This window comes from Rhinoderma darwinii, chromosome 1, assembly GCF_050947455.1.
Source record: "Rhinoderma darwinii isolate aRhiDar2 chromosome 1, aRhiDar2.hap1, whole genome shotgun sequence".
Classification (NCBI taxonomy): Eukaryota; Metazoa; Chordata; class Amphibia; order Anura; family Rhinodermatidae; genus Rhinoderma; species Rhinoderma darwinii.
In genome coordinates, this window is record NC_134687.1 from 367,354,400 (window position 1) to 367,379,831 (window position 25,432).

A 25,432-nucleotide genomic window follows, 5' to 3' on the forward strand; every position below is an offset into this window, starting at 1 on the left:
ATCTCGTAGTAGCATCCGATAACCCTCTGACATTCCAGATAATTATCGGTGATAGACATATTTCACACATGTAACAGTAATATGTAGCATATAAGGCGTCATTTTCCTTCCCTTCCACATCTCAGTTAAATTAATACAGTATGGTCTAGTGCCTTTCCCCCATCCCTCCCTTAACCCTTCCCCCCCCATAACGAAACCATTCTACTGCAATCATGACAATAGAAATGTACATTCCCAAGAATTTGGCGTAAACATAGCACATTACCCAACCTATGCAAAAACAAGGAGAGGAGCAGCAATTCCCCCCCCCCAACCCCTTTGTCTCTCCTAGAAAAAAATGCTAGTAAGTAGGCTGCGTACTTAAAGGGAATGTGTCGCTAGAGAAATTATTTTATTTTTTTAGTTAAACAGTTAGTAAATACATGATTAGACATTGTAGTAATTTTTTTACATTTTTTTCACAAGTCGGGAAATATTATAAATTAGATTCTGATTTATAACATTTCCCTGTGCTGGTCACTAGAGGGAGCAATTCCCAAAATTGCAGCATTGGCATGTGGTAAAGCAACCACATTGCTTTATGCTGCAAAATTTGAGAAGACACACTCGCTCTAGCGTCCTCAAACAATCCCCCCTCCTTTATTCTGGCTTATGCCAGGAGAAAGGAGGGGATTGAATGTTCAAACCTCCTACACTGTGTGCCGCCATTTTTTGAGCGAATACACAGTGTAGTAGGCTTACATACAGTGGTAATCACACACTAAAACACGAACATAAACAAACATAACTTACCTGCTCCAGCCGCCGCCACTGCCGCCGCTCCCTCTGGTCCGTTCGCTCCTAGTGCTTGCTTCTAATCACAAGTCCGGAAGCCGCGACCGGAAGTAGTCCTCTTACTGTCCGGCCGCGGCTTCCGGTCCACATGAAAATGGCGCCGGATGTAGCTCGGCCGAAGACCTTCCATTTGGACTGTGTGGGAGCGGCGCATGCGCCGTTCCCACACAGACGGCGTACACCATAGTGAATACAAACGGCTCCCGTTCACATTCTCTATGGGGATGTATGTGCCGTATTCCATCTCAGTATGTGTCGTTAATCGACACATACAGAGATGAAAAAAAAAATGGCAGCCCCCATAGTGAAGAAAAAGTTAGGAAAAAAAAAAGTAAAACACAAACACACAAATAAATAACATTTATTTTAATAAAACACTAAAAGCAAATTAATATATTTTTTTTTTCGCGACACCCTTCCTTTAAGGGGTTAAAGGAGAGAAACTTCAGGTTGAACTCATCCAGAGATTTAAGATCTCTTACATTTTTTATTGGGGGTGCAGACAACCTGACTGAAAGCTTTGCTCTCCTAGAGTGTTTATTGAACCTAGTCACAAAGGAGGTAATGTAGTGTAATGTAGTCTCCTGGAGAGAGAATGACTAGTTTGATGAGGCGATGCGCCAGCTCCACTCAGGGTGCTACACCTGTTTACATGAAAATTCAATAAAGTTTCAAAGAATTAATAAAAATTAATATAATTTTGTGTAGATAATTTGTGCATGCCCACTCTATATGTATTACCAAAAATGAATAAAAATAAGGAACAACCACCGGGTCGACCTATAATTTTGGGAAATGAAGGTCCAACTGATAAATTGGGTAATTACATTCATGAAAAATTGCAGCCCTTTGTTAAATCATTGCGATTGTTTTTTTTTCCTCACTACTGGAGAAAAAATTGGATAATTTAAAAGTGCCTGAGCGATACATTTTAGTTGTGATTGATGTGGAATCATTAGATATGTTTATTCCTCATGAATTAGGAGTTGCAGCTACTGCTTTTTACTTGGAAAAGAAAGACCCTGATTTGGGGCACCAGAATTAATTTATTATTGAAATGCTCTAATTTCTTTTACCACATAATTACTTTTCCTTTGATGGAAAATATTACCGCCAGGTAAAGGAGACTGCAATGGGGGCATCCTGCTACCTGTTGTGTGCCTGCCTGCACCTGGGGTGGTAGGAGGAGAATATCATATACCACAGTCATAAGTATGATAAATTGACTACATAGCTGCGATATATGGATAATATACTGTTTTGGACAGGATCTGAGGAGGGTTTGTTTGATTTTATACAAAGAATGAATTCAAATGAACATCATTTACAATTTACTTATACTGTGAGTCCCACTTCTGTTCATTTTTGAGGTCTTGCGATATAAAAAATGGACAATGCCACCTCTACTTGCAACTATTGTAAGCCAACTGCAGGGAATTTTCTTTTATTGGCACAAAGTCATCATCCAAAATCTTTGATTCATGGTATCCCTAATAAAAACGCTGAACAGGTCGTACTTACTCACAAGGGCAGGTACACACATCACTTCCCAGCAGAACGCAAACAAACCACAATGCTGCATAGGGGGAGATTGCACAGGTGCAATATACTGATGAACAACCACTCTCACGCCTACTATTCATGATGGGGTGGCTGCTTAGTATTATCATTGTACACAGATACAGCTTCTATAAGTGTGCCAGTCACATGGTTACATGTAGTGCACCATGCTGGCATACAGCGTATTAGTTACGCCCATACTATTAGACCAGGTGGGCTGCCCAGCACCTTCCAAGTTTACCACACAAAGTATTGACACACTGTTCTTGCCCAGCAGTATAAGGCCTGGCTGCATCCTGAAAAGATATCCATGATAAACTACAAAATATCAATGATAAACATGAGGTATTAGTTGATATTTTGGCCAAAATACGCAAGCTCGCAACAAGCATCAAGGGTCCCCATCGTATTGCGAGTCCCTACACTCCTATTACAAACAAGTCACTAAATGGTGATAGTATCCCTATTGGACAATTGCTTTTACGAAGGAATTGTTCACAAATGGATAGGTTTAGGATAAAAGCCAAGGAACTCTCTAATCTTTTAAGTGAGAGAGGATAGAGTAAAACAATATATCAAACGTTGGATAAAAGAGGGCATACAGATTAGATAGGGCCACTTTACTATTTTGTCACTTGAAGGACAATAGTTCAAAAGATGAGATGGTTCGATTAATTACTTAGTTTTCCAATCACTGGGACTGTTTACTGGATATTCTTGATAGAAATCAGTGTCATCTTACTGTTAATCCCCAAATGAGATTGATTGTTGGTGATCGACCAAGCATAGTTGCAAAAAGAGCAACCAACCTAGGTGACATTCTGGTTAGGAGCAAATTTAAAAGGAAAACAGTTTCTAACCTTTCTTGGTTACAGAGTCAATCTAAAGACATGTTTAGATGTGGTAATCGTGTAGGTTTGTCATGAAACATTTCTGTTCTCAGATTCCTAAGAAATCAAATAATTTTCAGTGAGGAGTTAACTCAATTGTACATCTACTATGGTGAGATATATATATATATATATATATATATTTATTTATTTACAGTGCCCCTGTAAAAATGTGGAGTGAACATGTACATGATAGAAGAAAAGGGGATAATACAAAGCCCCGGACTCCTATTTTATTCATTGTCACAATAAATCTCTGGTTGGGTTCTCATTTATAGGTATTTACCAGTTGACCATGGGTAGAATGGGTGGCGATGAAAATGGCTTTGTATAAATTTTGTTTTTTTTGCTTAAAGTGTAGCCTAACATTAGACAAACTTCATAGTGACATGTCAGAAGTTCGGATTGGTGGGAGTCCGAGCACTGAGACCCCCACCAATCGCTAGAATGAAGCAGCTGAAGGTCTTGTGGGAGCGCTCAGCCACTTCGTGTCTGCTCGGCTTTTTCCGGAAAGCCGATGTATCGGAGTACGGGCTCATAGACTTTCTATTGAGTCCGTACACGATACATTTATTTACGTAAAAAGCCGAACAGACATGAAGCAGCTGAGCGCTCACGCTTCAGCTGCTTCGTTCTAGCGATTGGTGGGGGTCTCCGTTCTCGGACCCCCACCAATCCAAACTTCCGACATGTCACTATGACATGTCAGAAGTCTGTCAAATGTTTAGCTACACTTTAAATAATGTGATTCATTGTAATACTTTTTTTGTGAGCAAATTTTTTTTTCTTTTCTCCTACTAACTCCACAACTTGCATTTGACAGATCATGTATCTTCATTGATTTGTTGACTGTGACTACAGTTAGGTCCAGAATTATTTGTACAGTGACACAATCTTCATGATTTGGGCTCTGCATGCCACCACATTGGATTTGAAATGAAACAACTGAGATGTAATTGAAGTGCAGACTTTCAGGTTTAATTCAAGGGGTTGAACAAAAATATCCTATGAAACGTTTATGAATTGCAACCATTTTTCTACACAGCCTCCTCATTTCAGGGGCTCAAAAGTAATTGGACAAATTAACATTGCCATAAAGAAAATGTTTTTTTTAATACTTTGTAGAGAATCCTTTGCAGGCAATGACTGCCTGAAGTCTGGAACCCATGGACATCACCAAACGCCGGGTTTCCTCCTTTGTGATGCTTTGCCAGGCCTTTACTGCAGCTGTCTTCAGTTGTTGCTTGTTTGTGGGTCTTTCTGCCTTAAAGAGGCTCTGTCACCAGATTATAAGTGCCCTGTCTCCTACATAATGTGATCAGCACTGTAATGTAGATAATAACAGTGTTTTTTATTTTGAAAAACGATAATTTTTTAGCACGTTATGAGCAATTTTAGATTTATGCTAATTCATTTCTCAATAGACAACTTAAAGGGAATGTGTCGCTAGAAATGGTTTTTTTCAGTTAAACAATTAGTATTTAAGTGATTACACATTGTTTTAAAATGTTACATTTTTTCACAAGTCAGGAAATATTATAAATTAGATTCTAATTTATAAAATTTCCTAGTGCTGGCCACTAGAGGGAGCAGTTCACAAAATTGCAGCATGGTCACTGTGGAAAAGCAACCTCACTGATTTATGCTGCAAATTTGGGGTGGACACACTCTCCTCTAGTGTCCTCACACAATTCCCCCTCCCTTCTTCTGGCTAGTGCCAGGAGAAAGAAGGGTTTGAATGTCTTCAAACCTCGTACACTGTGTGCCGCCATTTTCTGAGCGACTGCACAGTGTAGGAGGATTAGATACAGGGCTCTGTAGAAAGTATAACACGAACATACATGAACATAATACACACATCACATACCTGAACATAAATTATCTGCTCCTGCCGCCGCCTCCGCTGGTCTACGCTCCTATTTCTTACACCTTCGCTTCGTTGACCATATGGCCGGAAGCCGCGGCTGGAAGTCGTCATCTTACTGTCCGGCAGCAGCTTCCGGTCCACATGAAAATGGCGCTGGATTTCGCTCTACGAACGAGCTTCGTTTTGGTCTGTGTGGGAACGGCGCATGCGCCGTTCTCACACAGACGGCGTACGCTTCTCAGAATGGATCGGCTCTCGTTCGCATTCTCTATGGGGTTGTATGTGCCGTATTCCATCTCTTTATGTGTCATTAATCGACACATACAGAGATGAAAAAAAATGGCAGCCCCATAGAGAAGTAAAAGTAAAAATACATTAAAAAGTAAAAAATAAGAACACAATTAAATAAAATTTATGTAAATATTATATTAAAAGCAAAAAATAAATAAATTCATGACACCTTCCCTTTAAGCAAGCGAAATGCATGCTCGATCGGGTTGAGATCTGGTGATTGACTTGGCGATTGCTGAATATTCAATTTCTTTGCATGCCAATGCCATCACACTGCTTCCACCATGTTTTACAGAGGATGTGGTGTGCTTTGGATCATGAGCCGTTCCAAGCCTTCTCCATACTTTCTTCCTTCCATCATTCTGGTACAGCTTGATCTTAGTTTCATCTGTCCAAAGAATGCTGTTCCAGAACTGGGCTGGCTTCTTTAGATGTTGTTTGGCAAAGTCTAATCTGGACTTTCTATTTTTGAGGCTGATTAATGGTTTTCATCTTGTGGCGAAGCCTCTGTATTTGCTCTCATGAAGTTTTCTCTTTATGGTAGACTTAGATACTGATACACCTAATTCCAATAGAGTGTTCTTCACTTGGGTAGATGTTGTGAAGGGGTTTTTCTTCGCTATGGAAAGGATTCTGCGATCATCCACCACTGTTGTCTTCCGTGGACGTCCAGGCCTTTTGGAGTTCACGAGATCACCAGTGAGCTAACGGTATGTTCACACTGCTTATTTTCGGCAATTCTTCAGGTCGTAAAAATCGGAAGCAGAATGCCTCCAAACATCTGCCCATTGATTTCAATGGGAAATACGGCGTTCTGTTCCGACGTGGAGTTGCTAAAAAAAACGTCTGAAAATCAGGAGCAGTTTTCCCTTGAAAACAGCTCTGTATTTTCAGATGTTTTTGATTTTGTGTGTGCACATACCCTAAGAATGATGAAAGTGAGGCGTATGACTTTTCAGTTGACAGGTTCACACGGCGTGTATTTGACATGTCTTTTTGCACATTTTACGTGCCAAAAACCGCATAAAAAAATGCTTGAGTATGCTTTTCATTTACATAATTGGTAAAGTGCGCTGTTAGTACATACAATGCGCCTTTTTACACACGCGTTTTTAAAAAAACGTTGTGTAAATAAAGAAGTGTCAAGTCAATTCCTTTGCATGTAAAACGCGAAAATTTTTCCCATAGTCAATGGGAGTCCTAATTATGCGTCAAAAAGCGCGCGCAAAATGCGTAAAAAAACACCTGAAAAAAGCATCAAATGCTTGATTAAGCTTCCCATTTACATCAATGGGAAAGTGAGCCGTTAGTTTTTTATGCAAGCGTTTTTAAATAACGTGTTGTGTAAAAAAGAACAGTGGGGTGGGGTTGTGTGTGGCACAGTTGCATGTTTGGGGGGATTTGTGTGCGTGTGTGTGTGGGGGGGGGGGCTTGCCACTGATTTTTCAAAACAGCTGATAAGCGGCTATGCAGGATCAGATCGTGCATACTCCGCTGCATAAAAATAAGACACAGCTCTGCTGCGCACACTACACACACACACACACACAGCTCCGCTGCGCGAGCACACACACACTGCTCCACTGCGCCCGCACACACACACACACACAGCTCCGCTGCGTCCGCACACAGCTCCGCTGCGCCCGCACACACACACACAGCTTCGCTGCCCCTGCACACACACACAGCTCCGCTGCGGCCGCACACACACACACAGCTCTGCTGCACCAGAGCACGCTGCTACGCTGCGGGCACACACACGCACACACAGCTCCGCTGCGCGAGCACACACACACGCACACACGCACACACACACACACACACACGAGCACACACACACAGCTCCGCTGCGAGAGCACACACACACAACTCCGCTGCGCGAGCGCGCACACACACACACACACAAACATCTCCGCTACGCGAGCGCACGCACACAAATTAATAAAAAAAAATCATGTCACTGTCCCTTTAATGCTACTTTGTGTACCTCTAGCTAACCGAACTGTACCTGTACCCTGCTCTGCCGCGTTTCGTGTGTCCTTGAAAAATAAATTGCTGTTTGCTTTTGTAGAAGACTTGTCTCTAAGACCGCAATTTCCAACATGTACAAACTCTTATACAGCTGAATTGCTGTTATGGTTGGAGTGGCCACAGACTGAATTTAATGGGATTTACCATCATAATTTTCTAAATTACTATATGTCTTTTTTCTCCCCTTTTGAAGTTATAGACCAGCGTTTAAAAGAACGTCTATAGCTAAAAACGCTGTTACATCGCTTTGTGGAACTACAAGACCAACAACTACTGAGAAACACACCAGTGGGAGTTGGAACTGTCTTTTTTACATGCAGGTTGGGGGATAAGAGAACCCTTCGTGAACACTTCGGACTGTCTTTCTTCCAACTATCTGAGCGGTAAAGCCTTATATAAACAAACTTCTAATGGACTGTGCACATCATTTTGCAGCATCATATTTCCACTGTCCCTTCATAGGAGGACATATACCTATTGTAGAAGCATTCCGGGTTTGTGTTTTTTCGCCCCCCTGTCCCTCCCCTGTTTGTAAATGTAGTGTAATGTAGTGATGTGTAGTTACTTACCTGGTGCTGTACTTCATAGGCCACCACTCTATTCTGGGCCGCCATGGTGTCACATGATCTGTACTCTGACAACACAAATCCTACCGTGTCTACTGTAGAAACCCGATGTTAGTCTCTCTATTCAAGTCTATAAGGCTTCGTTCACATCTGCGTCAGGACTCCGTTCATGGGTTCCGTCAGACCTTTCCGTCAAGGGAACCCATGAACGGAAACCAAACAGAAACCATAGCTTTTCATTTACATTACCATTGATTTCAATGCTAACGCTTCCATTTCTGTTTGTCTCCATTCCGTAAGGTTTCCGCTTTTTTAGCATAGTCGAAATGATAGAGGATTCTTATCGATTTTAAGGTCAAACTCCGGCTTGATAGAAGCTAAGGGTATGTTCACATGTGGCAGATTTGTTGGAGAAATTTCTGCAACTATAAATTAGTTCCATGTGTCTGAATAGGGATGCATAATGTACGATGATTTCTGCAAACCCCCTTCAGATGAATAGGGTAGTCACAGAGGTCTCTGCTCCAAATCTTCTCTTCTATATAGCCTTATCCAACCTTATTCTTTAATGCAAGCTATGACTTTCTACTGTTGCTGTTGTGAAACTAAAAGTTCTAGCCAGACCGCTGCTGTATATGTGTAAAAGGCAAATTGAAAAAAGACAAAAGAATTTTTAAAAAGTAGAGCATTTTTATTATAGACCACATGACAGATACCAAGAATATTTTTCATCCAGCTTATTGGGAATGTGCTTTAACTAAGAAGGATTTGGCAATATTTTCTAGAAACTGGTGTCAAACTCAAGAATGGACCAATAATCGGGCAACACAAGGCTGTGTTCTAAGACTTTGTTCACACCTTGTTTGGTGTTTACATTTGGTGTATGCGCCAGTAAATGCTCCCAGCCTTTACTCTGAACGGGTTCATAGACCTCTATGGATCCAACAGAAGCCAAAAGAGTGGTGAGGGCAGGTATACATTGGTAGCCTTAGGAAAGTGTAACCTGCTGTACTTTAATATATATTTGGCCAATGGGGAAAAAAAAAACTTATCCGTGCGGTATATTTTTTTTTAACATGGAAGCCTATGGATGACAAATGCCACTGCATACCATTTTGGAATATGTCCAATAGATAAATACATAAAAACACTTATATTGGGGAATACCCGTGTTGAGAAGGTGCGGCAAGCATATTAATGTTTGAACATTTTACTAACTTGTAATAGTTTAAACTCAAGGTCAGCAAATTTTTTTGTATTATCTTTTAGAATTTAGAATATGCAGAGACTTTTTTTTTGTATTTCCAGAACATGGCATTGTTAGTGGTGTCCTGGGAGATATTGTGTGGGACCCCCTGAATACATTTCTGACATCTTATTCATTGCTCGACCAGTAAAATTAACTTTTCCTCTTTTCTTTCGGATGGTGGTATATTCATAGGATTTTAGTTTACTATAATAATCTGAAAATTTATTATACAGAATAGAAATGGGCATCCCATTTAGAATAATCCCAAAAGCGATGCATAAGAAAGCAAACAGCCTGCCAAGATGGGTTTCTGGGTAGGTGTCTCCATATCCTACAGTAGAGATGCTGACCTGTAAACAAAAAACAAATGGTTAATAAGTGTTTTGTGTTGTTTGTAGTCATTAAAGAGTGAGGCTGGGTTCACACGAGCACATTAACGTCCGTAATGGACGGACGTATTTCTGCCGGAAGTCCCGGACCGAACTCAGTGCAGGGAGCCAGGCTCCTAGCATCATAGTTATGTATGATGCTAGGAGTCCCTGCCTCTCCGTGGAACTACTGTCCCATACTGAAAACATGATTACAGTACGGGACAGTTGTCCTGCAGAGAGGCAGGGACTCCTAGCATCGTACATAACTATGATGCTAGGAGCCCGGCTCCCTGCACTGAGTTCGGTCCGGGACTTCCGGCCGAAATACGTCCATCCATTACGGACGTTAATGTGCTAGTGTGAACCCAGCCTTATAGGAGATAAGAAAAAAACAGTGCCACTCTTGTATGTGGACTGTGTCTGCTATTGCAAGCTAGGCCGCATTCAAGCGAATATCAGACAGAACCCATAAACCAGAGTGGTATGCTTTCTGGAAGGAAGCTACTATGTTTTTCTGATCTCATACAGGACGAGCAATTACGTCTGAAACTACGGAGCTGTTTTCTCCTGAAAACAGTCTGTAATTTCAGACGTAAAAGCCAGTTATCGTGTGCACATACCCTAAGGATAACTGAAACAATGTAGACGTGTAAAAGAGTAAAATATGAAAAGGGCTTAAAATGAATAGCAGTGTAAGGGTGCCCATACACAATGCAGCTGAGAATTGAGCGACAAAAACCGGACCACAAATTGCTGTGTTGTTTTACTGCACAGCAGAATTAGATGAAGCACATGGTTTTTATGTGGTTCACCTGTAATTGAGAACTGCTTTGCAAAACGGTGGCAATCTGAAGCAAAACCGTGTGTGGTTCTCGACCGCATGGAAAAAGCACTACGTGTACGGCACCCTGGATATTACTAGAAACCAGTTGTCAACTGATCAAAGTTGATAAACAGTTTGTTTAAAGGCTATGGACACCTTTTATGGATCCTCTTTGACTGAGAAGAAAATCGCTCACAGCTGTATAAGTGAAATGGTGTTTTTTTTTTAAAGGTAAATGTAAATTACAAAAGTGATTTTTATCACTAAATAAATGTATTTCAATTTAAAAAACAAACAAAAAACAAAGGCCTAAAATGAACAACAAAATAATTGAAAGCAATGAAAGCACAAACCACTAGATAGATAGATAGATAGATAGATAGATAGATCCAAAAATCAGGCAGCACTCCAAGATATTAGCAAAGTAGAAAAAGGTGCTTTATTGGTACATAGAACACACGACATTTCAGCTCAACGCAGGGGCCTTTTTCTACTTTGCTTATATCTTGGAGTGCTGCCTGATTTTTGGATCTTACTACAACAGGTCTGTTAGCCCTGACCTGGGCGGGCTGGCACCCACATACGATTGGAAAGGCTGTGCGGCTGAAATTTTGTTTGGATTAACTACTAGATAGATAGATAGATAGATAGATAGATAGATAGATCGATCGATAAAAGCGAAAGAATCGCAGCACTCCAGCAATAGTGCGACGTAGAAAAAGTTGTTTATTCATCCATATCAATGCTACGTTTCAGTCCTGTCACAGGGCCTTTTTCAAGCACTTGAAAAAACATAGCATTGACATGGATGAATAACCCCTTCCCGTCGCAGCCACTTTTGGACTAAATGACAGAACCCCATTTTTAAAATCTGACGTGTCCCTTTATGTGGTAATAACTTTGGAATGCTTTCACCTATCCAAGCGATTCTGAAATTGTTTTCTCGTGACAAATTGTACTTTGTCTGGGGTAAAATTTGGTCGATAAATTCATTGCTTATTTGTGAATAACACCAACATTTTTAGAAAAATTCAAAAAAAATTAAAAAAATTCAAAAAATTAGCATTTTTCTAAATTTGAATGTATCTGCTTGTATGACAGATAGTAATACCACCCAAAATAGTTGCTAGTTAACATTTCTCATATGTCTACTTTATGTTGGCATCATTTGTTTTAACATCATTTTATTTTTCTAGGATGTTACAAGGCTTATAAGTTTAGCAGCAATTTCTCACATTTTCAAGAAAATTTCAGAAGCCTATATTTATAGGGTCCAGTTTAGTTCTGAAGTAGCTTTAAAGGGGCCTATATTTTAGGAAACCCCCATAAATCACACATGTGACCCTAGTGTGCTACTGGACTGAAACACAGGCCAAAGGAGCACCTATTGGATTTTGGGGCATTTTTTGTATATTAGATTATATTTTAGGCACCATGTCAGGTTAGAAGAGGTCTTGTGGTGCCAAAACAAAGGAAACACCTCAAAAGCATACTGCCTCTTTTTTTGCTCAAAGCTGTGCTCGCTTCATCTTCAGCATGTGTCAGCTGTAATATACATCTGACATCCCGCTGCAATGCAGTTACCGCTGATCCCTGCCGTTTAACCCTTTAAATGCAGCAGTCTAAGTAGTTGACAGAGAGAGGGGGCTTCCTCTGTACCCACCCGCGCCCCCGCAACGGTTTCCTGGTTAGCCAGGTACGGAAGCCTATTAGGTCCTGCCCAAGGCAGGTCCTAATAGGCTTAACTGTCAGTTGAAGAATGACAGTTACAATACACTGCACTACATAAGTAAATACATAAGTAGTGCAGTGTATTGTACTGGGGATCAGAAGATCAGATCTTCAAGTCCCCTAGTAAGGGCATGACCACACATGGCGGAATTCCTCCGCAACTGTCCGCATCAATGCCGCACAGAATCTGCGTTGCAGATTCTGCAGCGGATCTGCACAAAATGTGCAGAAAATTGATGCGGACTGGCCGCTGCGGACTGCAGGAAAAGTGCTTCTCTTCTCCCTATTCAGTGCAGGATAGAGAGAAGGGACAGCACTTTCCCTAGTGAAAGTCAAAGAAATTCATACTTACCGCCCGTTGTCTTGGTGACGCGTCCCTCTTTCGGCATCCGGCCCGACCTCCCTGGATGACGCTCCAGTCCATGTGACCGCTGCAGCCTGTGCTTGGCCTGTGATTGGCTGCAGCCGTCACTTACACTGAAACGTCATCCTGGGAGGCCGGACTGTAGACAGACGCAGGGAGTTCTCGGTAAGTATGAACTTATATTTTTTTTTACAGATACATGTATATTGAGATCGGTAGTCACTGTCCCGGGTGCAGAAACAGTTACTGCCGATCGCGTAACTCTTTCAGCACCCTGGACAGTGACTATTTACAGACGTCTCCTAGCAACGCTCCCGTCATTACGGGAGCCCCATTGACTTCCTCAGTCTGGCTGTAGACCTAGAAATACATAGGTCCAGCCAGAATGAAGAAATGTCATGGTAGTAAAAACAATACGCTCCGCAGCACACATAAGATCTGCGGACTTCATTGCGGAATTTTGACTCTCCATTGAAGTCAATGGAGAAATTCCACCATGAGTCCGCAACCAGTCCGCCACTGCTCCGCAACAGACAGAGCATGCTGCGGACACCAAATTCCGCTCCGCAGCCTATGCTCCGCAGCGGAATTGTACGCATCGTGTAAACGAACACTGCGTGTTAAAAAATGTTTAAGAAAAATAAATAAAAACTTTTAAGTAATAAAAACAATAATCGCCCTGTTTCCCTGATCAAGTCCTTTATAATTGTAAAAAAATAAAAAAATATATACATAATAGGTATCACCGCATTCGGAACTGCCTGAACTATAAAAATATCATGTTATTTTTACTGCAAGATGAACATCGGAAAAAATGTAAATAAAAAACACTGACAGCATTTCTTTTTTTGGTCATCCTGTCTCAATTTTTTTTTTAATTAAAAAGTGACCAGTCACAAGTACCCCAAAATGGTACCAATAGAAACTACGGTTTGTCATGCAAAAAAAAAGAGCCCTCCCACAGCGTTATCAACTGAAAAATAAAAAAGTTATGGCTATCAGAAAATGGTGACATAAAACATGATTTTTTTTTTAAAAAGAGGATTTTTATTGTGGGAAAGTAGTAAAACGTAAAAAAAAAAAAACAATATAAATTTGGTATCGCTGTAATCGTATCGACCCACAGAATCAAGTTAACATGTTGTTTATACTGCACGGTGAACACTGTAAAAAAACAAAAACAGAACATTGCTAGAAATGCTAATTTTTGCAAAACACTTGTGGGGTCAAAATGCTCACTACACTTCTAGATGAATTCCTTGAGGGATGTAGTTTCCAAAATGGGGAAATTTTTCAGGGCTTTCCACTGTACTGGTACCTTAGCTCAATGCAACATGGTGTAAAAAAACTCATCTTGTAAAATCTCAACTCCAAAAACCAAATGGCGCTTCTTCCCTTTATAGCTTTGCTGTGTGTCTAATTAGCAGTTTACGACCACATATGGGGTATTGTCTTACTCGGGGAAAATTGTGTGACAAATTTTGGGGTGTATTTTCTCCTGTATTCCTTGTAGAAATGAAAAATTTGGAGCTAAAACAACATATTATTAGAAAAAATTTAGATTAACATTTTCATGGCCCAATCCTAATAAAGTCTATAAAACTCCTGTGGGGTCAAAATATTCACTACAACCCTAATTTAATTCCTTAAAGGGGTGAAGTGCCAAAAAATGGGGTCACATTGGGAAATTTCTACTGTACTGGTACCTCAGGAAGCTTTGCACATGCGACATGGCACCCAGAAACCAATTTAGCAAAATATGCGCTCAAAAAGTCAAATAGCGCTCCTTCCCTACTGAGTCCTGCCGTGTGTCTAAATAACAGTTTGTGATCACATATGGGGTATTGCTGTATTCGGGAGAAAATGCTTTACAAACATTAAGGTACTTTTCTCCTATAGTCCTTGTGAAAATGCAAAATTTTGAATTACATCTTATTGGAAAAAAAATAATATTTTTTTTATTTTCACATCTCCATTCTAGAAAATTTAGCAAAAACCTGTGGGGTCAAAATGCTCACTACACCCCTAGATTAATTCCTCAAGGGGTGTAGTTTACCAAATGGAGTCACATTTCAGGGATTTTCACTGTACTGGTACCTCAGGGGCTTTGTAAATGCAACATGTCGCCCAGGAATCAATCCAGCAAAATCTGTGCTCCCAATGGTGCTCCTTCTCTTCTGAGTCCTGCCGTGTATCCAAACAGCAGTTTATGACCACATATATGGGGTACTTCCTTACTCTGAAGAAGTTGCTTTACAAATGTTTGGGTGCTTTTTCTCTTTTATTTGTTAAGAAAATGAAAAATTTTGAACTACAGCTACGACTTATAGGAAAAAGATAAAATTTTTCATTTTAACTGCCCATTTCCAATACAATCTATGAGACACATGTGGGGTCAAAATGCTCACTACACCCCTAGATGAATTCCTCATTTGGTGTAGTTTGCCAAATGGAGTCACTTTTGGGTAGATACCACTGTACTGGTACATTAGGGGCTTTGCAAATGTGACATGATGCAGAGAAACCAATCCAGCAAAATTCAGTCCAGTAGCGCACTAGTTGCATTTCTCTGGTAAAACCTTCTGTGTTACAAAAAAAATGGATTCAAATGGAATTTTTGCAAAAAAAAAAAAATGAATTTTGTAAATTTCCCCTCCACTTTGCTTTCATTCCTGTGAAATGCCTAAAGGGTTAAGAAACTTTCTAAATGCTGTTTTGAAAACTTTGAGGGTGCAGTTGTTAAAATGGGGTGATTTATGGGGGTTTCCCAAAATATAGGCCCCTCAAAGCTTCTATCTAAACTGGACCCTATAAAAATAGGCTTTTGACATTGACATTTGACATTGACAGTAAAAAATAGTGTAGTACCATGTTAGCCAGAAACTATATGCAATGTTAAATATGTTCTGTTCTCCTTATGTGTGAGAGGGGCATAAGTTGACAGGCAGCTAAACTCTCTCCCAGCAATTCATTGACTCAGGAGCGATGCCCATACTTCAACTTTTATTGCAAGGATAGTGTGAAACGAAGAAACAGAAAGATAATGTGCTTACTGTAGTATGCCAGCATGTAACAACACACTACTATACTGAAAATGTGAGAAATTGCTGCTAAGCTTATAAGCCTTGTAATGTCCTAGAAAAATAAAATTATAAAGGGTTAAGAAACTTTCTAAATGATGTTTTGAACACTTTGAGGGGTGCAGTTTTTAAAATGGGGTGACTTATTGGGGGTTTCTAATATACAAGACTCTCAAAGCCACTTCACAACTAAACTGGTCCCGGAAAAAATGGCCTTTTGAAATTCGTAAAAAATGTGAGATTGCTGCTAAAGTTCTAAGCCTTGAAATGTCCTAGAAAAATAAAAGGATGTTCAAAACATGATGGCAACATAAAGTAGACATATGGGAAATGTTAACTAGTAAATATTTTGTGTGGTATTACTATCTCTCTTACAAGCAGGTACATTCAAATTTAGAAAAATGCTAATTTTTGCAATTTTTCTCCACATTTTGGTGTTTTTCACAAATAAACAATGAATTTATCGACCAAATTTTACCCTGACATAAAGTACAATTTGCCACGAGAAAACAATCTCAGAATCGCTTGGCCAGGTGAAAGCATTCCAAAGTTATTACCACATAAATTGACACATGTCAGCATTTAAAAATGGGGCTCTGTCATTTAGTTCAAAAGTGGCTGTGACGGGAAGGGCTTAAGTAAGTGAAATGCATGCTCGATCGGGTTGAGATCTGGTGATTGACTTGGCTATTGCAGAATATTCCACTTCTTTGCCTTAAAAAACTCCTGGGTTGCTTTCGCAGTATGTTTCGCGTCATTGTCCATTTGTACTGCGAAGCAACGTCCAATCAACCTTGCTGCATTTGGGTGAATCTGAGTAGAAAGTATATCCCTGAACACTTAAGAATTCATCCGGCTGCTTCCGTCTCCAGTCACATCATCAATAAACACTAGTGACCCAGTGCCTTTGGCAGCCATGCATGCCCATGCCATCACACTGCCTCCACCATGTTTTACAGAGGATGTGGTGTGCTTTGGACCAAGTCTTCTCTATACTTTCTTCCTCCCATCATTCTGGTACAGGTTGATCTTCATTTCATATGTCCAAAGAATGCTGTTCCAGAACTGGGCGGCTTCTTTAGATGTTGTTTGGCAAAGTCTAATCTGGCCGTTCTATTTTTGAGGCTGATTAATGGTTTGCACCCTGTGGTGAACCCTTTGTGTTTGCTTTCATGAAGTCTTCTCTTCATGGTAGACTTAGATACTGATACACCTACTTCCAGGAGAGTGTTATTCACTTGGGTAGATGTTGTGAGGGAGTTTTTCTTCACCATGGAAAGGCTTCTGCAATCATCCACCACTGCTGTCTTCCGTGGACTCCCAGGCCTTTTGGAGTTCACGAGATCACCAGTGCACTGTCTTTTTTTTCCCAAGAATGTACCAAACTGTTGATTTGGCCACTACTAACATTTGTGCTATCAATCTGATGGATTTCTTCTTTTTTTTTAGCCTAACGATGGTCTGTTTCACTTGCATTGAGAGCTCCTTTGACCTCATGTTGTGGGTTCACAGCAACAGCTTCCAAATGCATATGATTAATTGATGATGGATTAACGAGGGAATAGCCCATGCAGCCCATTAAATAGCATTTGAGATAATTGTCCAATTACCCTTGGTCCATTGAAAAAGAGGCAACTACATATTACAGAGCTGTAATTCCTAAACCCTTCCTCAAATTAGGATGTGAATACCCTCAAATTAAAGCTGAGAGTCTGCACTTTAAGCCCATATGGATTATATAACTGTATATTCAATATGTTTCGGTACACAGCTAAAATGCCAAAACTTGTGTCTTTGTCCAAATAATTCTGGACCTAACTGTATATCCCACCTCCATTTGCCCATGATATTTTAGTCACTTTGAACTCATTTGTATTAGATTGTACATCAGGTCCCGTGCTGATATTTGGAGACTTTAATTCTGTAGTAAACTTTAAATTGGATAGAAGGTCAGAGAATATTGATATTAAGTCTGGTTGTTCGTCGTTGGCTAGACTTATTGATACCCTGTAACGGCCGCGGTCTCGGACCACGGCCTTCCCTTACCTGCTGACGGCCGCGACCGTAGACCCCTCTCATCATGCCGACATCTCCCTCCCCAGAGACGACAGCACAAGCGGCTGTCCTGCCCTGCAGTGACCACTAGGCTGTGCGCTTGAGCTCGTTCCCGGTCTTAAAGGGCCAGCACGCGCACATGTAAAGAATTACTAATTATCTCCAGATCACCCTGGACTATAAAAAGGGCCCTGCCCTTTCTCTCCTTGTCTGAGCGATGTTGTGTTTTCCCATGTTAGTCTTGCAAATGGTCCCTTAGTCGTATCCTGTTCCCAGCGTTCCCGTGCCCTGCTACCTGTATTCTGTATCCCATGCTGTGTTTGTTCCTGTGCCCTTTCTAGTGTTGGAGTCGTGTTGTGCAATCTGCTACGCCTGCTGTCATACACCACGTCTGGTGTCATCTGCCATGCCTGGTACCTTCCGCCACGTTTTGCATCAGCTGCCGTCAAAGTTCCATCTGTGCCTAAGCTGCTGCTACTGTCTGAACTAATACAGGTGCTTCAACTTTGTATAGACTTGGTACACTGTTGTTTGGCCAGCTGCTACTCCACTATGGCGGTGCGGCTAGTTGGTCCACATATCCACGGATCAAGACATACCCTAGGCTGGATAGATATATGGCGATGACGATATCCAAATAGAAGGCAATATTCATGTTATTCGAAGTCATATGGGACTTTATCTCATAGATCTGTTACTATGCAATGATTTAACGATACGACCTATATCTAGAATAGACTATACTACCCGAGGGCTCTCAGTTCATAATACGTTGAGATTTTCCATAAAGATTGGAGATTTCGATATCCCTAAATTTTACAAGTTTAATACTTTTTGACTAACTCTATTTAACCCCTTCCCGACATTTGCCGTATCCATACGCCAAAGTCGGGTAGGGGAAGTATGAAGCGGGCTCACGGAGTGAACTCGCTTCATACGATGGCGGTGTCGGCTGTTTGTTACAGCCGACACCTCAGAGTAACTAGCGGCATCGCGCTCGAGGGCGATCCCGCTAGTTTAACTCGTTAAATGACGCGGTCAACAGAGACCGCAGCATTTAAATCATTAGAAAGAGGGGCAACCCCCTCTAACAGCTCTTCGCGCCCCCCACAACGCAATCGCGGGGGGGGGGGGAGGGGCGACAGTATATACATGCCTGTCAGAATCATGATATGCTGCAATACATTAGTATTGCAGTATATCGTGCAAGCGATCTAACGATCGCTGGTTGAAGTCCCCTAGGGGGACTAATAAAAAAAGTAAAAATGAGTTCAATAAAGTTTTTTTTGTGTAAAAAAAATAAAAAATATTAAAAGTTCAAAAAACCCCCCTTTTCCCATTTCCCCCCTAGAGCATAGTAAAAAAAATATATAAATAAACATAATTGGTATCACCGCGTCCGTAAAAATCTGAACTATTACAATATATCATTATTTAACCCGCACGGTGAACGCCGTAAAAAAAAAAAATTGTAAACCACAGAATCTCTATTTTTTGGTCACCTAATCTCCCAGAAAAAAATTAAATAAAAAGTGATCAAACCGTCGCATTTATACCAAAATAGTATTATTAAAAACTACAGCTTATCCCGCAAAACACAAGCCCTCATACCACTTAATCGACGGAAAAATAAAAAAGTTGTGGCTCTCGTAATTTGGCGACACAAAATAAATTTTCTTTTTTACACTTAGATTTTTACTTGTAAAAGTAGTAAAATATAGAAAAAACTATATATATTTGGTATCACCGTAGTCGTATTGATCCAGAGAACAAAGTTAACATGTTGTTTTAATTTCACAGTGAATTCCGTAAAAACGGCGCGCAAAAAACCATGGAGGAATCGCTGTTTTTTTCATTTTCTACCCCACAAATAATTTTTTTCCTGTTTCCTAGTACATTATATGGCAAAATAAATGGTGCTACGAAAAACTACAACTCGTCCTGCAAAAATCAAGCCCTCATAGGACTATATTGACGGAAAAATAAAGACGTTATGGCTTTTGGAATGTGGGGAGGAAAAAACGAAAATGAAAATCTGAAAAAGGGCTGCAGCGGGAAGGGGTTAAGATTGTGACGACTTGAATAGACAGATACAGGAATTTTTTGATTGTAATATTGACTGAACCGCTTCTTATGTATGGTGGGATGCTTTCAAAGCATTTTTTAGAAGCATTCTTTTGGAAAAAAATGAAACTACATAATATCAATGAAAGGAAAAGGAAAATTGAGCTCAATAATAAACTTGATAAGTGTGAAAAGATCTTTATTCGGAATCCTACAATCGAAAATAGGAGAGGTTTTGAGGAAATGCTAAATATTGTTGATTGTAAGAGAGAGTCACAGAGAACAATCTCTTTATTAAATCAGGAACTCTACATTAAAGGGTCAAGGACAGGAAAAATGTAAGCAAATATGGTAAAAACAACACCAAACAACATTGAAGCTATTAAAAGTTCTACAGGTCAAATTATAATTGACAAGATGGCGGTAGTGAACGTGTTTGAGAAAAACTACTCGGGACTACATACATCTAGATCAAACTATCCTATACATGAATTGGATAGATTTTTGCTTAAACTAGATCTTCCTAGAATAGTTGCTCAACAATGCTCCCCGTTGGATGCACAGATTTCACTTGATAAAATACGTATAGCAGTACATCAGCTGCCTGGTGGCAAAGCTCCGGGTAGCGATGGACTCCCCTCAAGTCTAGTGGGAGTGGCTATTATTATTTAACACACCTGAGCACTTTCCTTCAGCAGCATTTTTGACCTGGCTGCGTCCTGCTGGGATTATACCTGCCCAATTTGTGAGTATGGCCTTTTTTTGTGTTTATAATCTTATTCTATGTCCCACTTTTTTCTGTGGTGTAGATTCAAGTTTGGAACGTAAAGTTCCAGTTAGGGACTCGCAAGTGTGGGGATCCGTGATGAGGATTGCGAGCTTGCGTTCTTCTGGCCAAAAAATTTCTACCAATACCCCATATATTTTCCATGGTTACTTGCATTATATTTACTACTTTTTGGACGCATCCAGGTCTTCAATGCTGGGAGAGCATAGTGTGTTGCTGTTTGGCATAGCAAGCAGGGCAGCCCGCTCTATGTATTACATGGCATTACAAATAGGCTGTATACGCTATATACGCTACGCCAATTTGCCAAATTTTAGAATGTGTTACTTTGCCTCACAGATACAGTATTTCTGGGACAGTAATTCTCACCTTTTCCATAGGAATTTGTTCTCGATGGACTCACAATTATAATAGCTTTCCTCAGTTAGTTGAGTCTGGAGAAAATCTTTCTCTTTCCCTGTTTTCTAAGTATCTGACATGTGAGATGATGTGAAGACTCTGGGTAAACTGTAAGAAATTGATGCACCTGTTACAGGAATATAGTCCCCCTAGAGATTTTAGATTTTGATATCTACAGATAAAATCAGCCTGCCGGGATATCGAATGTACAAAAAAACTAAAAGTTGGTAATTTCACAGTCCTTGACTGTATTGTGAAGAGGACAAGGTTAAAGGGAATATTATCTACACTAGTAAGATGTTTTTTTATTATTATTGATTTCTGACTGTGACAGATTTATTAATGACTTTTGTTTATGGGAACAACTTATATAGTGTTGGCTTGCAGTTTGACTTGCTTAAGTATTTCTTACTCCTAATTTTCATGTTTTTTACTATATGTGTTAAAAAAACAACAATCATTTTTTCAATTAAGCGTTTGCATTTGTAACCTGTTTTCGTAGGTCTGTCTTTTCAGTTGTGCTGAACATTTAACCCATAGTTGTAATATGTCTATATAAGTTCAAGATTTGGTTTTACTTTGATTATCTTCTGGAAAAGTTTACATGTTCACTCATACCTTTTCCTAAATAACTACTGAATAAAAGCCTAAATTTATATTTAAATATTCAGTTAAAGGTATTATCACTGTTAGGGCATATGGACGTCATAGAGCAGGGTGACCCTCTATGATCCAGAGCGGAGAGCCGCTAACAAGCAGTGGCTCTCGCTCTGGAGGACTTGAGCCAGCCATGTAATACCACATTTCTGGATGACAGCAGCTTCCCCTGGCAAAATCAGCTGATGGCCAGGACACATATGGCAAGTTCCATATAAAAAAGGGTTGTGTGTGCTGCGACAAACCCTTTGATGTAAAATACAAGAAAGACGATTCATTCAAATACAGGTTTTTTTTACAAAGAATTCTCCAAAACAGAAGATGTTTATAAGGAAGTAATAGTATGTTTAGTGATGCTTTTGACATTAGTGACCACCCACACAAACAACCATCATACTGAGTAAATATATGTAAAAAAAAAATGATAAAATATGTAAAAAAATATATATCAATTATGCATAATTTATAAATCTGTTGAAAAATATTGTAAAAATAGTAAACTCTAAAAAATATGTAATCTGAAGCACAACACTTACTGCTGCCCACCACCAGGCATGAGGAATACTGGTGAAGTTAGTTCCAGAGACATCATGTTCGACAGTATAAACCATGGCAGAAAATGAGAAAATCCCCATAGCAATAAAGAGCAACAGACATCCCACTTGTTGGTAGCATTGACGAAGGGTAAATCCAAAAGCTCTAAGCCCTGTGGAATGACGTGCCAACTTAAGGATGCGGAATATGCGCATTAGTCTCATTATCCTAAGGACTTGTCCAACTTTTCCAACACGTCCTACAGCCTCTATCTCATGTTCATGACTGGATCTATTACCACTTTGGTCTTCCCCAGAAAATGTCTCAAGGAACAATTGCAAATACAGTGGCAGTATTGCTATCATGTCTACAGCATTAAGAACACTACGAACAAATCGCTGTATATCTGGTGTTGAGATAATACGAAGCACATACTCCAATGTAAAAAATGCTATGCATAAGGTTTCCACATGTTCCAAGTAAGGTCTACCATTCGCAATCCCAGCAGAATTTTTGTATTGCATATCCTCAACCGTATTAAGGGTCATTGCCACCACAGAAATAAGAACAAAGAAGCTGGATGCCACTGCCATGGCTTTGGCTGTAATAGAAGAGAAGGGTTTCTCCATCAAGTTCCAAATACGGCGTCTCAGGGGTCCATAAAGCATGCCTCTAAAAAGCTCTTCATTCTCTTCTGTTTCCATTTCTGCTCTGAGCTCTCTTTGGATCTTTAGCTGTTCATTCAGCTCATCTTGTCTTTCTTCAAATGATATGCGGCAGCAGCGGGGAGTGTGCTTTACTCTTACTCCCCAATAATTAATTTCCTCCAGGAAGCTGCGGGGACACATTTCATCCCTTACCCATAACACACCAGTGCGATAGAAGTTATAGATATGATGGAATATAGCTGGATCACGGTCAAAGAAATAGACATCTTCAATTGGATTGTAATCATCACATAGGTCTAGTTTGCGCTGACGGTCAGTATATGTAGCCAAGCGACCTATACGAGTCTTGGGATAACTAGCAGCTACCATGTAGGATATATAATAACTTGTACCACCAACGTTGATGTGCAGCAAATTATTTCGGGTTCTTCCATAAAAAGAGGGTGAGAACAGGCGTATATCTTCATCTTCAGAGTATCCACAGTCAAGTGTTGAAATGAATTGCTTTTTCCATCCATCCAAACGTTTCTCTTCTTTTTCAGCCCATTTCAGCTCCTCTAAATCATCATCTTCATCTTCAATGTAGTAAATATAATTGCTCTCGGAGGTATACTGATAGCTGGAGGACTCTCTACCGAATCTAAATCTATCCTCATCTCCTCGGGGTCTTCCAGATCCATCTCTGAAGAATGATAGCGGTGGAGCCCTAGTCCTTTGCCTGTAGTGTAGCATTTCTTGTTTAGAAGCATATGTCCTTTGTAGAAACATGTTCATCATTCATATAGAAGGAACAGAAGTTATGGTTGCCTTTCTGTTACAGAGTACATGTATGTAAGCAGATCCCATGGCCATTGTACAAAACAATAGCAAAGCATTATCTGCTGTATGTGTCACTGACAGTTTTAAGTCCTGCTGACAAAGAAGATTTCAATACTTAACAAGGGATTTTCAGGTTATTATCCTATTCAGACTAAAACTTACAGCATTCAGTTGAACGCTAAGCACATGAAGTACAAGGAAAACTACGGACAGATGGCCAATTCACTGGAAATTTTCATTAGTAAGACAAATGTCACAAATATTTGCACCACTTGTTACAACTGTTGTAATATATTATGGATGCATCCTAGCAAATGATTCTGTAGAAATGTTTGTTTTTGAAAGAAGATCTTTAAATGACAAATGAATGTAATATGATGAAGTCATATAGAAATCAGAAATCACTAATAACTATGCATCAAGATCAGAAAAATAGAAAAATAGGCAGCTAGAAACTCTGCTTATAATGAAAGCCATGATTCTATTACAAATTCATTTACTGATGAATCCAAAGGGACACTGACATTGGCCATTGACTTTAATTGCGTCCGTCAGAGTAATGCTATTTTTGACAGCAAAAATAGGGCTGCAGACTGTGCTATACTTGCTGTATATAATTGAAAGGGTATTGGCACCTCCGACAATTGCTCTCAACGCAAGTGTGAACATAGCCTTAAAGGAACACTAAACATATAAAATGCACATAAAACCAAAAAAAATCCAGCAAATTCTCCCTCAATCTCCTCCTTTGATCATATCCTATCTTATATTTCAATTAATACTAGGAAATAGAAAAAAAAATCTTCTATTTGTGTTCCAAGAGATCAGTCATTTTACCCCTTCCTTCTCACTGTCTTGTTTTAGCTGTAAGACAACTGGTTGCTGGAGGAGCTTTTCCCCTGTCTACAGTAGGACACACCGATAGTAAAGACCTGCCTTCCTTTTCTAAGCCACACCCCTTCACCTGTTCACCACCTAAAAATGAAACAGATCAGCAGTAAATTAAAGAGGCTCTGTCACCAGATTATCAGTGCCCTATCTCCTACATAATCTGATCAGCGCTGTAATGTAGATAACAACAGTGGTTTTTATTTTGAAGACACTTCGGTAAAGGTAATGTGGGAGTATGTGACAGCACAGTGTGATCTCGCGAGATCAAGCTGTGTTACGAGTACTGCTAAAAATGAATGGAGAGTAGTGTATGACGCTGATTGGTCAGCATCATACACTTCTCTTTACAACGCGCAGTTGGTAAAAAAGTAAAAACACGCCAAGTTGTCTATTAAGAAATTAATTAGCATAAATCTAAATGTTATCTACATTACAGCGCCGATCACATTATGTAGGAGATAGGGCATTTATAGTCTGGTGACAGAGCCTCTTTAAGCCCTGTGTTCTTTGCAGGATTTCTACAAGACTGTTATTTTCAGGAATATACAAAAGATCCTGCAGACTGAGAAATAGTGTGAGCAAGTTTATCTCCTGTTTACTTTTATCATTCATTTCTCGGTTAGTGTTCCTTTAATAGTGTAAGAATATAGATTGGAAAGCCAGCATTAGCATTTGCAGTATAAACTGTCTCCAAGAAGTACACACAGAAACTACACACAGAAAGTACACACAGATCGTAAAGACCTGCCTTCCTTTTCTAAGCCACACCCCTTCACCTGTTCACCACCTAAAAATGAAACAGATCAGCAGTAAATTAAAGAGGCTCTGTCACCAGATTATCAGTGCCCTATCTCCTACATAATCTGATCGGTGCTGTAATGTAGATAACATTTAGATTTAT

The 25,432-nt window shown here is 39.9% G+C and overlaps 1 protein-coding gene across 1 annotated transcript; it reads right to left on the reverse strand.

Moving 5' to 3' along the window:
* Positions 1-9,359: 9,359 nt before the first annotated feature.
* Positions 9,360-23,598, reverse strand: KCNV2 (potassium voltage-gated channel modifier subfamily V member 2). Its single transcript, XM_075852015.1, has 2 exons — positions 22,156-23,598; positions 9,360-9,638 (listed from the first exon to the last, which is right to left on the reverse strand). Exons 1-2 carry the CDS (start codon positions 23,596-23,598, stop codon positions 9,360-9,362), a joined length of 1,722 nt encoding a protein of 573 aa, XP_075708130.1.
* Between the last annotated feature and the right edge of the window lie 1,834 nt (positions 23,599-25,432).